Source organism: Astatotilapia calliptera, chromosome 11 (assembly GCF_964374335.1).
Source record: "Astatotilapia calliptera chromosome 11, fAstCal68.1, whole genome shotgun sequence".
In the NCBI taxonomy this organism is placed as follows: domain Eukaryota; kingdom Metazoa; phylum Chordata; class Actinopteri; order Cichliformes; family Cichlidae; genus Astatotilapia; species Astatotilapia calliptera.
Genome location: NC_137432.1, coordinates 17,747,326 through 17,764,134, shown reverse-complemented (window position 1 = coordinate 17,764,134; position 16,809 = coordinate 17,747,326). Strand labels below are relative to the sequence as shown.

The window sequence follows — 16,809 nt, the reverse complement described above, 5'->3', positions numbered from 1 at the left end:
TTCAGGTATTTATAGTAGCAACAGCTTATTTAGTTTTTTCTTCTGAATACTTTAGAAAAGGAGTTTGCAGGTACTACTGTGGCACTGATGTCGCATTAGGCAGTTGCATTGCATATTATATATCTCCGGACTGCATGCACAGAGGTACAACACACTACATGGACTGCCTGTGGAAAGAGTTGAGCTCTGTTTAACTGAGCTGTATTGATTTCATTTATGAGAATTTGACACTGTTGGGTCTGTGATTCCACAGGCCCCACGGGTTTAGAGACTTATTCCCGTTAACGAAGCAAGACGAACAGCAATCGATCGATTTTACTTGCTAGCAATGGAGGCTGGTCCACCAGGCTCTTGGAGCTGAACGCTCCTCACCTGTTTCCTAGCCAACTTCAAATAAACAGCCTTCCTTGCAGCCTTTTTATTGAATACAGTTACAGTTTACACTGGCACCACCCATTGCGGTGTGTCGGGCCCTTGTATGTGTGTGTATGTATGTGTGTGTGTGTGTGTGTGTGTGTGTGTGTGTGTGTGTGTGTGTGTGTGTGTGTGTGTGTGTGTGTGTAGGTGCCCGTGAGTGTGTGTGCTTGTGTTTGGGGGTGCATTTGTGTGACCTCCTGCTCACCAAAGGGTCATAAAGGCAGGAAGTTTACTAAACAAGAAAACAGAACCTTCACATAGGATGTGTCCCTATAATAAAACACTACAGCCTCCCCCACCATTCAACAGGCTGGGGCGGGGGTCAGAAACAAAGGAATGTCTTGGATCATACAGTTTGAACCAAGACTTACAAATTTAAGTACAATAATGGCAACATTTAATAATTTGACTCCAACAAACACAAGCCTGAAATGTTCTTTTCTTTAAAGCTGTAGGTACAGTGGGGCAAAAAAGTATTTAGTCAGCCACCGATTGTGCAAGTTCCCCCACTTAAAATGATGACAGAGGTCAGTAATTTGCACCAGAGGTACACTTCAACTGTGAGAGACAGAATGTGAAAAAAAAATCCATGAATTCACATGGTAGGATTTGTAAAGAATTTATTCGTAAATTAGGGTGGAAAATAAGTATTTGGTCACCTCAAACATGGAAAATCTCTGGCTCTCACAGACCTGTAACGTCGTCTGTAAGAAGCTTTTCTGTCCCCCACTCGTTACCTGTATGAATGGCACCTGTTTGAACTCATCATCTGTATAAAAGACACCTGTCCACAGCCTCAAACAGTCAGACTCCAAACTCCGCCATGGCCAAGACCAAAGAGCTTTCGAAGGACACCAGGAAAAGTATTGTAGACCTGCACCAGACTGGGAAGAGTGAATCTACAATAGGCAAGCAGCTTGGTGTGAAAAAATCAACTGTGGGAGCAATCATCAGAAAATGGAAGACATACAAGACCACTGATAATCTCCCTCGATCTGGGGCTCCACGCAAGATCTCATCCCGTGGGGTCAAAATGATCATGAGAACGGTGAGCAACGATCCCAGAACCACACGGGGGGACCTGGTGAATGACCTGCAGAGAGCTGGGACCAAAGTAACAAAGGTCACCATCAGTAACACACTACAACGGCAGGGAATCAAATCCCGCAGTGCCAGACGTGTTCCGCTGCTGAAGCCAGTGCATGTCCAGGCCCGTCTGAAGTTTGCCAGAGAGCACATGGATGATACAGCAGAGGATTGGGAGAATGTCATGTGGTCAGATGAAACCAAAGTAGAACTTTTTGGTATAAACTCAACTCGTCGTGTTTGGAGGAAGAAGAATACTGAGTTGCATCCCAAGAACACCATACCTACTGTGAAGCATGGGGGTGGAAACATCATGCTATGGGGCTGTTTTTCTGCCAAGGGGACAGGACGACTGATCCGTGTTAAGGACAGAATGAATGGGGCCATGTATCGTGAGATTTTGAGCCAAAACCTCCTTCCATCAGTGAGAACTTTGAAGATGAAACGAGGCTGGGTCTTCCAACATGACAATGATCCAAAACACACCGCCCGGGCAACAAAGGAGTGGCTCCGTAAGAAGCATTTGAAAGTCCTGGAGTGGCCTAGCCAGTCTCCAGACCTCAACCCCATAGAAAATCTGTGGCGGGAGTTGCTCGGCGACAGCCCCAAAACATCACTGCTCTCGAGAAGATCTGCATGGAGGAATGGGCCAAAATACCAGCTACTGTGTGTGCAAACCTGGTAAAGACCTATAGTAAACGTTTGACCTCTGTTATTGCCAACAAAGGTTATGTTACAAAGTATTGAGTTGTATTTTTGTTATTGACCAAATACTTATTTTCCACCCTGATTTACGAATAAATTCTTTACAAATCCTACCATGTGGATTCATGGATTTTTTTTTCACATTCTGTCTCTCACAGTTGAAGTGTACCTCTGGTGCAAATTACTGACCTCTGTCATCATTTTAGGTGGGGGAACTTGCACAATCGGTGGCTGACTAAATACTTTTTTGCCCCACTGTAGAACACCAAGTCAGAAAGATGAAAGCATATCTGCCTGTATCTCAATCCTGAAGATTTATGAAAATATATAATATAATAGTATAACTCTATATTATTTTTAGATGAGAACATTTCCAATAAAAATATTAGACCAATGGAACAATTTTACAGTCGTGTGAAAAGTATTTACGAACCTCTTTGCAGCTCTGTTTTTCTTTGTTAGCAGCCATTAACTGATAATCAGCAACTGTGAGCACCTCTACAAATGCAAAAGTTTTGACTGTTTCCTGGTTTGGAGGATCTTAACACAATCCTAAACTCTTCCCAGGAGTGTATGTCCCAGAACATTTATTTTAAGCTCAGACTAAACAATGCTCAAAACACTGCAAAACTCCCAAGAGCTACATGTTAGACTATACAGGCCTCACTGAGCATATTAATATTAAAGTTCTTGAAAATATAATTTGATAAAGACTCAACAAGAATGGCTTAAAGTGTTGCCAGGAGAAATTCTTTACATATAAAAAAAAACATGGCAGCATAGCTTAGGTTTGTATCTTGAGTTGTATCTCAAGAAATCACAAGACTTCTGGAACAGTGTTTTTTGGACAGACAAGCCTAAAGTGGAGCTTTTTGGCCATAATGTATAGCACCACTTTGGTAAAAATAAAACACAGCTTATCAGCACAAACACATCACACCAACTGTCAAGCATGGTGATGGAGGGGTAATGATGTAGCCACAGGATCTGGGCATCTTGCAGTCAGTGACTCGACCAAACTTCTCTCTATAGAGCTCAGGAGGTAGAGCAGGTCATCTACTACTCAGAAGGTTGGTAATTCGATTACTGGCTGTTCCAGTCTGCACGCCAAATATCTTTGGGCAAGATACTAAACCCAATTTGCTCTCCAGTGATCTATCAGAGATTGAATATGTATGAATGTTAGATAGAAACGTTGTATGAATGTGTGAATGAGGCAAGTTATATAAAGTACTTTGAGTGCTCAGATAGAGTAGAAAAAAAGCTACAGTGGGGCAAAAAAGTATTTAGTCAGCCACCGATTGTGCAAGTTCCCCCACCTAAAATGATGACAGAGGTCAGTAATTTGCACCAGAGGTACACTTCAACTGTGAGAGACAGAATGTGAAAAAAAATCCATGAATCCACATGGTAGGATTTGTAAAGAATTTATTTGTAAATCAGGGTGGAAAATAAGTATTTGGTCAATAACAAAAATACAACTCAATACTTTGTAACATAACCTTTGTTGGCAATAACAGAGGTCAAATGTTTACTATAGGTCTTTACAAGGTTTGCACACACAGTAGCTGGTATTTTGGCCCATTCCTCCATGCAGATCTTCTCGAGAGCAGTGATGTTTTGGGGCTGTCGCCGAGCAACACGGACTTTCAACTCCCGCCACAGATTTTCTATGGGTTTGAGGTCTGGAGACTGGCTAGGCCACTCCAGGACTTTCAAATGCTTCTTACGGAGCCACTCCTTTGTTGCCCGGGCGGTGTGTTTTGGATCATTGTCATGTTGGAAGACCCAGCCTCGTTTCATCTTCAAAGTTCTCACTGATGGAAGGAGGTTTTGGCTCAAAATCTCACGATACATGGCCCCATTCATTCTGTCCTTAACACGGATCAGTCGTCCTGTCCCCTTGGCAGAAAAACAGCCCCATAGCATGATGTTTCCACCCCCATGCTTCACAGTAGGTATGGTGTTCTTGGGATGCAACTCAGTATTCTTCTTCCTCCAAACACGACGAGTTGAGTTTATACCAAAAAGTTCTACTTTGGTTTCATCTGACCACATGACATTCTCCCAATCCTCTGCTGTATCATCCATGTGCTCTCTGGCAAACTTCAGACGGGCCTGGACATGCACTGGCTTCAGCAGCGGAACACGTCTGGCACTGCGGGATTTGATTCCCTGCCGTTGTAGTGTGTTACTGATGGTGACCTTTGTTACTTTGGTCCCAGCTCTCTGCAGGTCATTCACCAGGTCCCCCCGTGTGGTTCTGGGATCGTTGCTCACCGTTCTCATGATCATTTTGACCCCACGGGATGAGATCTTGCATGGAGCCCCAGATCGAGGGAGATTATCATTGGTCTTGTATGTCTTCCATTTTCTGATGATTGCTCCCACAGTTGATTTTTTCACACCAAGCTGCTTGCCTATTGTAGATTCACTCTTCCCAGTCTGGTGCAGGTCTACAATACTTTTCCTGGTGTCCTTCGAAAGCTCTTTGGTCTTGGCCATGGCGGAGTTTGGAGTCTGACTGTTTGAGGCTGTGGACAGGTGTCTTTTATACAGATGATGAGTTCAAACAGGTGCCATTCATACAGGTAACGAGTGGGGGACAGAAAAGCTTCTTACAGACGACGTTACAGGTCTGTGAGAGCCAGAGATTTTCCTTGTTTGAGGTGACCAAATACTTATTTTCCACCCTGATTTACGAATAAATTCTTTACAAATCCTACCATGTGAATTCATGGATTTTTTTTTCACATTATGTCTCTCACAGTTGAAGTGTACCTCTGGTGCAAATTACTGACCTCTGTCATCATTTTAAGTGGGGGAACTTGCACAATCGGTGGCTGACTAAATACTTTTTTTGCCCCACTGTATATAAGAACCAGTACAGTTACCATTTGCCTTATAACAGAGTATACTGAAGTCAGATGTGAGGCAGTCTGTCCCATAGCCTAAGCCTGGCCTAGACTGGGCAACAAGACAATGGTCCCAAGCACAGTAACAAGTCTATAACAGAACAGCTGAAAAAGAAAAGAATCAAGGTGCTGCAGACCTCAGCCTGACTGGAATACTGTGCTATGCATATATAAATACCCACTAACCTCAGTGTACTGATGTATTAATATTGTAAAGAAGTATGGGGCAAAACTGTATCACTTATCAAGTTTTTCTAAAGGTGCTTCTACAAACTACAGAGTGATGCAGATTCAAATAAAGAATTTTGAATCTTGAACATTAAAAATGTAAAGATGCAGTTGAATCATTACTACAAGGTCTTTCTTTATGAAGTAGAAAGGAGAACAGAGTGGCTGTCAAGAATAAACAAACTGTTGCTCTTAATCATTTGTTTATTTATAGCAATCAAGGTTCAGATAGGAACACTATAGTCAAAAAAAGACTTTTATTTTAATCTCCTGGAATTTATGTTATTATCCTTTATTTATCCAGGTGAAAAAGTCTCATTGAGGTTAAAATGTCATTTTCAAGAGAGACGTGGGCAATAGGGCAGCAAAAGTTACAATTTGATGGCATGGGCAACTTCCCAGCCCTTCCATGTGCACTGGCACAGAATTGGGCAGGATTCAAGGACACAGACAGATTAAGTCAAATGCAGCATTAAACTGTGTTCATGACTCATATAGAGTGGGTTGTCTGCCTATCAGAAAGTCAGTGATTTGGTCCCTGGCTCCTCTGTCTGCATGTTGAAGTATCAAACAAGATACTGATCCTCAAGCACTTTGTAAGTATCGATACCAGTCCATCCAAAACAGGAGCTGTGGGTTGCAGAGTGGCTTGCAGATGAAAAAATGTGCTCCAAATGAGATTTGCCAATTATATATAGGGATGGGTATCATTTAGGTTTTATCCGATACCAGTACCAAATCGATACTTTTGAAACGGTGCCGGTGTTTAAACGGTGCTCGAACCGGTGCTTAAAGAATGGAGAACTCAAACTTTGTCCAACAATCTCTTATGTTTAGCTGTTTTTTTGTAAAAAGATAACAATGTTAGCCTTTTCTGCAGCTATAGGGCATATATGGTATCACTCTTGGCTGGAAGCAGTGCTTAATCAATGGAAAAAACACCAATTTTGTCTAAAAACCTCTCATGTTTAGCTGTTTCCCAGCGCTTTGGGGTCCTTAGGGACTAGTAAAGCGCTATACAAATACAGGAATTTTACCATTTTGACCGCTTCGCCTTGGGCATTTTTAATCTGTAGCTCTGCTCTAAAAGAACCTACGTACCTGGGCCCGCCTACTACGCTTGCAAAGGTAAAATGATTGGCTAGAATCCAAAGTGTATGACATCTCAGGAAAAATAAAAGCACCGAAATAAACTACCGTTTATGTCAGAACTGGTGTCATAATGGCACCGGATACCGGTACCCATCCCTAATTATATATCAGCTGATATCCTGGGTTTGTGGTGAGCTTTCCTTTATGTTGTGCTCTGTGAGCACTACTTTGAAACATATTAAGCATCTAAATCCAATCACAAAATCACCACGCAGTTTACCATAGAAATGCTGACCATGTTTATTTCTTTCTACTGAGGCAGTTAAGGACAGGAAGGTTAAATTAACAAATGAATGGTTTTCACAAGTTTTTGTGCACAGTCTTAAGTAAAAGTCTAAGTACTCTGAATCCTTGTAAACCTTCCTCATTTCTTGGCACCAAGAACGAGAGCAGTTGGCAGATTCAGTCCAAATGCACTGATACACGCATTGGTCTTTAAAAAGCTTAACAGCTGAGCCTCTGGCAATTTAACAGCTTGCAGCAGTTATGGAACAAACATTCCAATTAAACTTTACCAAGCAGTACCAAAGTGTAGACATGTCTCGTTTAATACTATTTTCTCTGATCTAAAGGTCCCAGCAACATAGGAACATAGGAAAATGCCAGAAAAATCCAAAGAAGAACAAACAAATGCAGTCTGAAAGGTTTATAAGAAAATTCCACTGGACACTCACAAAGCAAAAACACAGATTAAATTGGAGAATGTCTTCCTAAATGGGATATTGTTGTTGTATATGAAACTACTCCACTTTTTTTTTAATTACTGTGCACGCTCATCATAAAGGTAGCCAGGTAGAGGGCAGAACTAATTTCTTTTCAAAGTATTGGAAGACCAGCATACATTTTTAATGTAAAATTCAGTTAAAACAAAAAGAAGACATTTTTGTTTCTCTATTGTAAGATAAGAATCAGTGTAAAATAGAAATATTAAAGTGAAGTGCCTAGGGCTGCCACAAACGATTATTTTGATAGTCGACTAGTCACCAATTATTTTTGCGATTAGTCGACTAATCAGATCATCATCCATTGGACATAAAACGTACAGCTTATTGCACCAGCAGCATCTGCTCTCATATAACTATCATTAGCTTCCAGCTTTAAGTGTTTAAGGTATGTGCTAACTAAAAATAAAGACAAGATGATAGTTTATTAAATTTTAATGAAATTTGCAGATTGTTTTGGTTTAATAAACTCCTTGCTCTCTAAAATATAACAGGACACCGGAGTATATTCTCGAGCATCTCACACTTCTGATAATCAGCTGTCTGCTTGACGTTTATTCAGCTGTGTAAACACTATAACTTTAATCTCAGCCAAACCGATTTACTCAGGAACAAATAAAACACGGAACAAAGCCAAACAATAACATTTTTAAGTTATCTAAGTGACTTATATATGTTTAACCTGAGTAGCGAAAGACAGGTGTTCTCACGGGCTCTAGTGAGGCTTGCCCCCGGCTAGCAATCGAGCTAGTGGGTAACAGACGTCTCTGAAAACGTCGGAGCGCTTTTGAAAATATGTGGTGTCTTGATAAACTGAGCAGATATTTGAGGTTTACACAGCTACATTCTCACCTGAAAATGTGTTAAACGTTTATTTTGCGACCCAGAAAGAACAATAAGAATAACATTAAATCTAACTAGCTGCCGCCATTGTTGGAAACTGAGCTGGGCCGCGCTATGAATTCTGGGACAGAGCTACTTCTTCTTCTTTGGGGTTTAACGGCAGCTGGCATCCTTGAACATGCAGTGCTGCCATCTTCTATTTCATTCCGTTATTACACTCTTAAATCCTACTACTCATTCCTGCGTCTTTTGGGATCTTACAAAGCTTCAAACGACGCGTCAACTATTAAATCAGTCGTCGACGATTTTGATAGTCGACGTAATTGTGACTAGTCGACTAATCATGGCAGCCCTAGAAGTGCCCCAAAAAGCAAAATCATCCATTTACCAAATACAGTCAACTATTCTTTTTGGTCTTTTCTAATAAACATACTTGCAAGTGTAGTCTCCTTCCCTGGAGATAAACCACTACTTTTCTCAGACTGAATACTGTAATTTTTCACTGGGTGCGTGAGGAAGTCACGAGTCCTCTATGGTATGATCAGGCCAAGCAGGCACACACAAATTTTGCCAGCGGGTCAGGCTAACTGCAACGCTACACCCCCACTGCAGCAGTGTGTGAAACGACTGCAGCGAGCATGGCTCTGTGGCGCAATGTGTCTCTGCGATAGATCTATATCCCAAATCAGGGTAGCCATCCGTCACCACCAGTGCTCCCTGAGCTCCTTCACCAAGGTCAGGAGCGCTCATGCTGAAGGCACACAACTTTATGAGCACTTCTCAGGGTGCCCTGTCTCTGTATATCGTAGGCAGTCTATATTGTTTGTCCTCCACTCTTTACTTCCTGCTTGTGTCTCAATGCTTTTTTGTGTGTGTTTTATGTTCTTGCAGACAGACCAAAGCTCAGCCGCTATCACATCCCGGGTGGTGAATCAACAAGACTGAGCTTTGAAGACAGATACGCAGACACTGGTTTAAAACTCAGCGTAGCCCATTTCTCACATCATGCTCACAATACAGAAGGGCCATTTGCCAGAGAAGGGGGTGGGCGTTGGTGCCTGGTGAAAGTTCATGTGTGCTATGAATCAGGGAAAGCCACATTCATTATAAGCGAAATGAATGTGGCTTTCACAACAGAAGGAGATCCTGCGATAACCAGGCAGCCCGGGGGCTTTTGAAGCTTAAAATGCTGTCACACACCAGCGTCTCAGTGGAGATAGAGTGGAGCGACCGTGTTGCACATTGCACTGTGATTAAAAAGATACTTTAAAATTGCAAGTTAGCTAAGATCACTATCCTGAAAAGCAAGGAAACTTTGGATACAGAAACAGCTGGAATTAATTTTCAAAAGCGGTTTAGTGGTGCTGTTTGTCCCATTACAGGAGAAACATTGAGACACCACATTTAAAGATGGTATAACGTTACTCTAGCTCAGAACTCAGGTGACAGGTAGCAGATGATCGTCATCATGGCCATGCTTAACCTGTAAAACTCCTTCTTTCTCTCTTCCCCTCAACACTGCTGCGCACTGCTGGTTGGCCGTGATCAATAGCGCTGTCATCCCTTCATGGTGTGACACCAATCAATAGCTTTGATTAGCGAGCAGCAAGGTGGACTCACACACAGCAGGGCCAGACTGCAGATGCTGTGTCCACGGCTTTGATTTCACATGGAGTTTGACATGTACTGTGCTCATGCACGTGTGTGTGTGTGTGTGTGTGTGAGACAGGATGAGGGAAAGACAGAGGGGTATAACAGAAAGTACTGATTGTGCTATTTCTTTCTGTTGACCTTCAGAGCCAAGGCAGGTAAATCAATACGAAAAGGGTTCTAGGATGCTGCGTCTGGCAGGTTTTGATTAACTATCAGGCTGTTTTTTTGTTTTTGTTTTTTTTTCTCAAGTGTGTCGTAACCTCCAGATATTTATATGATGAACCTCCAGAGCCACCTCTGAAAGACTGGAGAAACAAATGTGAATGGTTGTGATCACTGGACTTTTTCTAATACAGTATTATATGTGTTTGCTTCTTTTATTTCAACAAAGAAAGAAAATGCCACATGAAATATGTGTGATGTAATGTTCCCTCAGCTGACCTCCATGTTTTGGCTCTGTGTCATCAGGCCATGTTCAGCCTGTGCATGGTGGAGAGCGAGGCAGATGAAGTGACTCTGCAGGGAGTGACCAGCGTCGGACTGAAGCACGCTTTAGATTTCGCTTACACTGGACAGGTGAGTTTGAGCCATCGTGAGCAGACTGACAAAAAAAACCCAAAACAACAACAACATTTGCAGAGATGGAAATGCTGTCGACAGAAAATCTCATGAAAAGAAATCACAGTACACCACACAGAAATTTTTAGATTAATATCCAGAAAGTTATTTATCAGTACATATCATTACATTTGCTAAACTGTGGGTGAACGTCCACTACTACTGTTAAATTGTTCTGATGTATCATTAGGTTTAGAAACCAAGTTCTCTGCCAGGTGACATAGTTTGTTGACTCTGATTTATTGAATCCTTATTTGGCTGCCTAATCAGCCTTACTTTCTACACTGTTTCAAGGCTAAGCTACATTGCCTGATCCCATTTGCCTGATTGGCAGTTTCGTCTCATTTGGACGTCTAGGCCTGCTCAATTGATCAGCCTTCGTTGCTTTAAATTTGCAACCTCTCTGGAATGAAATGCTTTAACCTGTAGTGCAAGAAATAATATATATGTTTTTAATATAAAAATATACAGTAATAACGCAAGCAACCACAAAATCCCCTGGGGCCCACCCAAACTTAAATCTTCACTCCAATGAAAATACAAGAGAAAGTGATGTATTTCCTTGACTGTTTTATTCAGGAAACATAAACAACACAGTCCTTTGGCTATAAATCACCACCCATCCATATGTAAAGTGTTAAAGCCCATGTGTGACCCACCTGGATGCAAATTTCAATACAAAAGTAAGTAAATTTAGGTCAGAGCAATGAGTAATATCACAAACTAACAACCTCCTATTACCAGTTTTAATTCACTTTTTATCTAAACAAATTAATTTACATATATAAATATGCAACTGTAAATAATTTCACACTGAATTTCTGTTATTACTACAGCCTACCTGCAGTACTGGCCCCCACTTTGGAATTCACTTTGTTAAAAAGATACTTCTGTTAAACCCCTTGAGTTAAAGCTGAAAGTCTGGACTTCAGTCACATCTTGACTGTTTGACTGAGACAAAATCCATCCATTTTTTAAATATACAGTCCTAGAAAACAAGTAAATGGGCTGGCTAGCAGCAATCTCTGAGATGCAAGTTATGTTTGTTTTCCCTACTGTTCACTGAAATACACCGTATAAAGACAACATAAACGCTCAAGTGGTTTAGCAAATTTATTTAGCCAAGCTAACCAAGCTATATAAGCAAGCACAGTGCAGCTACTCAGCATGCTAAGCTAACCAGCATGTTCTTAGTACTGGCAGACAGTAGCCAAACACTAAACTAACTCCCTCAGCTAGCATAGCAGCACACAACATAACTGGCTAACAAGCTATGAAGAATATTTGCAGAATTGATTCCAGTGCTGTTCTTCTTTGATATATACACTTTACATGTACATGTATATTGTTGTTTAAAGAGCTTGGAAAGAAAAGCATCTGGACTTCTTTGAGTTGCTTGAAGATGTTTCACCTCTCATCCGAGAAGCTTCTTCAGTTCTAAGGTCAAATGGGGGAGAGTCCCAGATTTAAACCCAGTGGGAGTTTCACCCCAAAGAGGGACAAAGGACCCCTGATGATCCTCTACCTAATCACATGAGCCAAGGTGTGAAAGCGGGTGTGGGTCACAATCAGTCAGGGTTTCAGGTGAGCTCATTGTGAAACCTGGTCCCACCCTATCGTGTGATTTCCTGAGGTCAGATGGCCCAGGATGTGAGTGGACGTTAAGGCCTCTTTGACTCCCATCACCCTCTGGAACACAAACTTAGGGTAATCAGGACCCTACACCACCGGGCAGAACATGTTCCCTCTAAGCCTGAAGGAAAAAAGAAGGAACACACACATGTAAAGGAAGCACTTAAAACATGCTTCTATCCTAATTGGGCGTTCATAAAGTCAGCAAAGATGCACAGAAAAGAAGATCAGACACCAGCGAGGGAGGATAAGAAGGACAGACGCAACAACATTGTCATCCCCTATGTAGCCGGTGTATCAGAGAAACTCAGGAGAGTTTTCTCCAAGCACGACATCCCAGTGTACTTCAGACCCAGCAACACACTCAGACAAAAACTAAACACAAACTTAACAATGTGGTGTATGCTGTACAGTGCAGCGAGGAATGCTCAGACCTCTACATCGGAGAGACCAAACAGCCACTTCACAAGCGCATGGCACAACATAGAAGAGCCACCTCCACAGGACAAGACTCAGCAGTTCATCTGCATCTTAAGGATAAAGGACACTCTTTCTAAGATGCCAACGTTCACATTTTGGACAGAGAGGACAGATGGTTTGAAAGAGGAGGGAAAGAAGCCATTTACGTCCACTGTGAGCGACCATCTTTGAACAGAGGCGGTGGTTTATGATACCAACTGTCTGCCATCTATAATCTATAATCCAGTTTTGAGTTCCCTTCCCAGACGCCTTAACGTCCACTCACATCCTGGGCCATCTGACCTCAGGAAATCACATGATAAGGTGATTTGACCTTAGAACTGAAGAAGCTTCTCGGATGAGAGGTGAAACGTCTTCAAGTAACTTAAAGAAGTCCAGACGCTTTTCTTTCCAAGCTCCTTAGACTACGATGACCTGGATGACTGAGAACCTTCACAGATATATTGTTGATTGTTAGTAAATATCTTGCCAAACAGTTTTTTGCAGTTTGGGACTGTGTTGTCATGCATACCTGTAAATAAGTGTTCATCAAACAGTGATGCTGGTAATTGATTTAAGAACAATGAATGTGTGTATTTATTATTTATGAAAATCAGTTTTTACTGTCTCACTATATATGGTGAAATAATAAATAAAAATAAGATAAAAAAATAATAACATGATAAATGAACACACGTCTGTGTTTTCATATATTAGCAAAGCGAACAAGCACCAGGGGCCTGGTTTTTGCTAGTAGTAGAGACGCTGTGGCTGGTCAAAGTAAAGATAAATTTGACTACTTTGAATGCCAGAGGGTTATCTGTCAAAGAGCATTATGTAGTTCATAAGATGACCAAGCTGATGTTAGTAGATTAAAAATCCTATGTGCTGGCTATATTTTATAATTAAAGGGGAGTATAAAAACAGCATACAAATGTGAAATACTCAAATACTGTACATTTACTTTAAAGCTGAAAATAACTTAATATTCTATCAGTGCCAAATATGTCACAAAACTAAATAAAAACATGGATTCTGCAGATTACCTCTTTAATCTCAGCAGCATAAGCTCCTACCGCTGGATGACTGAGTGTGCAGGTGCTTTATCAGATTTTTACTATGAACTATGAACTATGCACCTGCCCTGGCCACTCTGGTTAAAATAAAAACAGAAGAGCACACAATTACATTTCAGTGCTAAAGGTTCTTGTGAGTTCATGTCCTTGTCTTGTCGCCCAGTCGACAAAGAACGAGTGCGTGAGAATTCCTGTAAACCTTTCTTGACATTTTTTGTGCCAATGATTCTTGCTTCACTAAGCAGCCCAGCGGCTTATTTTGTGTACCAAGAGGCCAGGAACTTTGTAATTACTCCTAATTTTATTTCCACAGTGGAAATGAGCAAAGAGTGAGTCGGTTAGCCAGTGTAAGTAGGTCAACAGCAGGCTTGCAAGCCGCCCCGCTTTGGTTGGCTCAGCTCCTGTCTGCCCAGAGGAGATGATAGCAGATGAGATGAGGGCAATAAGCTTACCCCCAGACCGTTAATAATGACCTACTAAAAATCCTTTAGCCACATGTCATAGGCCAGCAGGGTGAAGGAGGAGGCATGCCATCAGTAGCTTCATAGGATTTCTTTTATTTTTTTACTGGCTGCCAACCACAGCGGATCTCTCAATCAATTAAACATCCTGCAGCGCTGCCACAGTTTTATTAGCCACACGGTACCAGATCACATGGCAGAGGACATGCGTTCTGCCTTACACGCATCTTCTTCCATTTTATATCTCCTCCAGGTGAAAGCTAGTAAGCGGCAATAACTGCTGGTTTACACAAGAGCTCATTGTACTCCCACACTGAAGCGGGCACGGAGTTATAAAACTGACTTCTGCTGTGTGAGGTAGAGGTGCTCTAACTGTAGTGGGCTTCTGGAGTGGATAGGAGAGCACGATATGAAGAGAGTTCACTTACTGTTATTACAGTCATCATTGCTGCTGCTGCTGCCTGACAGGATGCTGATTGAGTGAAAAAGGGAAAAAATGCGGGGTTTGATGTTTTTGATAGCATGCTTTCCTCAGTTCATAGTCACAGAATAGATGAAGAGGTGCTTGGAAATTAGTTTTTTCAAATCAACATTTTTATCTGCTCTGTTCTGCTGTTTTTTTTTCTTCTCTAGCTCAGTGTATCTAGATTCTTGTTAATGAAGCGAAAACCACTTGCTATTGCTCTCTGTCTTAATATGTTAAGCTTACGAGGCCCATAGATGGTGCGGCTTGTTAACTGGATTGCTGCCCAGGCCTGGAAGGAAACCATACTGTGATAAATGGGAATGTGCAGATGCAGCTAATTGTGGAGAAGGAGGGTAGAAATTTTTTTTTATCAGAGCGGCTTGCTGGGAATATTTTCTAAGTGGTTGTATATTATACTATTATAAACAAGTAGCCTGATGATTTCAAATGAAGTGTTTACATGAATCCTAAAGTGGCCAAATAATGCGTTATAATGCAGTGAGAGCAATCATGTAGACTGAATGGACAAACATGCAGTAGAATTAAGTAACACATTTGTATTCAGATCTGCTCATTTTGTTGTTCAGATTCATAAATAATCAGTAGGCTCCAGCAAAATTGATACTCCTGAGGCCTGCTAAACAATGTTCAGTCCATTACTGTGGCAACAGTACCGATGGGTGAGAGAGACAAACGATGAAGTCATTTTTCACACTTTCACTGCTGATGCAGTCACAGCTCTGTGGATATGTAGGGCAGAGCTGCTAAAGGGATTATCAAAGGTTTTGTAGGTTGTTTTTTTTGTTTGTTTTTAAAACCAATCTAAACTGTGGGACAGGTGATTCCACAGGATGAGGGAGATAGCATGGTGTCTAGTCTGACTGGGTTACGATTTAAGTGATGCCACCCTCTGCGCAGTTCTCCACCCCTCTGCTCCTAAGAGCTTACGAGAACGAACTGGCTGCGTTACAGAGCATTATGTTGCATATGGGTGGGTAATATGGAGGAAACAGAAGGAAGCTTTCAGTGCATAATTTTCATCTGCTGCTCATTTAAACAGGAAGCATTTTGGAAGAATCTGTGCAGAAACAATTGCCTGAATATGTTGCTGCGCTGCAAGGAGAATAATGGCAAATCAAGCACAATGGTCAAGCAGGGTTTTTTTGTTTTTGTTTCCGCATCATCTGTTGCAGTGTCCGAAACATTTTTACATTTAACCAGTAGAAATCAAACTTAGCCCAACTAAAGTTAAAATAAGAAAGAAATTACAAATATATATATACTTTTTTTTAGTTCTAAGGTTGTATGTGTTAGGACATGAAAAAATAAATCCTCTTTTTCTCACATGCTTGATAGCTGGATTAATGTCTCTGGGCTAAAATGCTGTGTTTAGTTTTTATCAAATGTAGCATGGTGCATTATGGATAAATATTAAAGACATTATTCCAGAAATCTTGTGGTTCTTCAGAGGGAATTTGCTGAAATGTTCCAAGAAAATTGGATGTGTTCATCTCGACATTTCGTCATTCATCCAAGTGACTTCTTCAGACATTCTGCATACCATAGATAAAAACGTGTGCCTGAACCTGAACAGTTAAAAGAAACAGTGATTATCAATAAATAATATACAGTACAGTACTAAAGTTCAGAAAAAGGCATCACTTGAAAACAACCTAGAGCTCAGCTGCAGTGAAACGGACACTCAGACACAAATGTTAAAAAAAGAAACCTAATGACCCTGTTTGAATGCTCTGAACCAGATTCTGCTGGAGCCAGCAGTGATCCAGGACGTCCTGTCTGCAGGCAGCCACCTTCAGCTGCTGGAGCTCCTCAGCCTCTGCTCACACTACCTCATCCAGGTGCGTGCACAAAGCACAGACGCACACGCGCACATGAATGCACGCATGCACACAAACGTTCACATGTTCTGGTGTCCTTGTGTGTGAGCTGGGAACTGCGGACATTAGGAAAAGAAATCAGCGCAGAAACAGGTTCATGCTACAAAATCCTCATCAGGTTAATGAAAATCTGGTAATAACACTGATGTGTGAGAGGTATGGTCCACTCAGGAACAGTTGCTCCGTTTGATCCTATCTGCCAGTTATATCGGGGGAATTTTTACAAATGAGTCACCTTACTTGGGGTTGAATAGCTTACATAGGTCATTTTACACATTTCCTAAATCATTATCCAAACTGTCAAGTATCTCCTGTGTTTCTTTCCAGTTTTCTTTCATTACTATAGATTTTTTGCTTTTTTTCCCTTCAGAAAATGAAAATGAAGATATTATGTGTAAGAACTGTGAGCTGTTGCAGTTATTACACCCTAATTACACATTACAATTACACGTTATTACACACCCTAATAGAATAGAAT

General features: G+C 41.3%; 1 protein-coding gene across 3 annotated transcripts in view; it reads left to right on the top strand.

Annotated features, from left to right (window-relative positions):
* klhl32 (kelch-like family member 32) overlaps positions 1–16,809 on the top strand; it is a 42,291-nt gene that overhangs the window by 7,828 nt on the left and 17,654 nt on the right. For all 3 annotated transcript variants that reach the window (XM_026184454.2, XM_026184451.2, XM_026184452.2), the window contains 2 exons: positions 10,190–10,297; positions 16,194–16,292. In XM_026184454.2, coding sequence (XP_026040239.1) covers positions 10,190–10,297; positions 16,194–16,292 — 207 coding nt within the window. The remainder of the gene's footprint in view (positions 1–10,189; positions 10,298–16,193; positions 16,293–16,809) is intronic.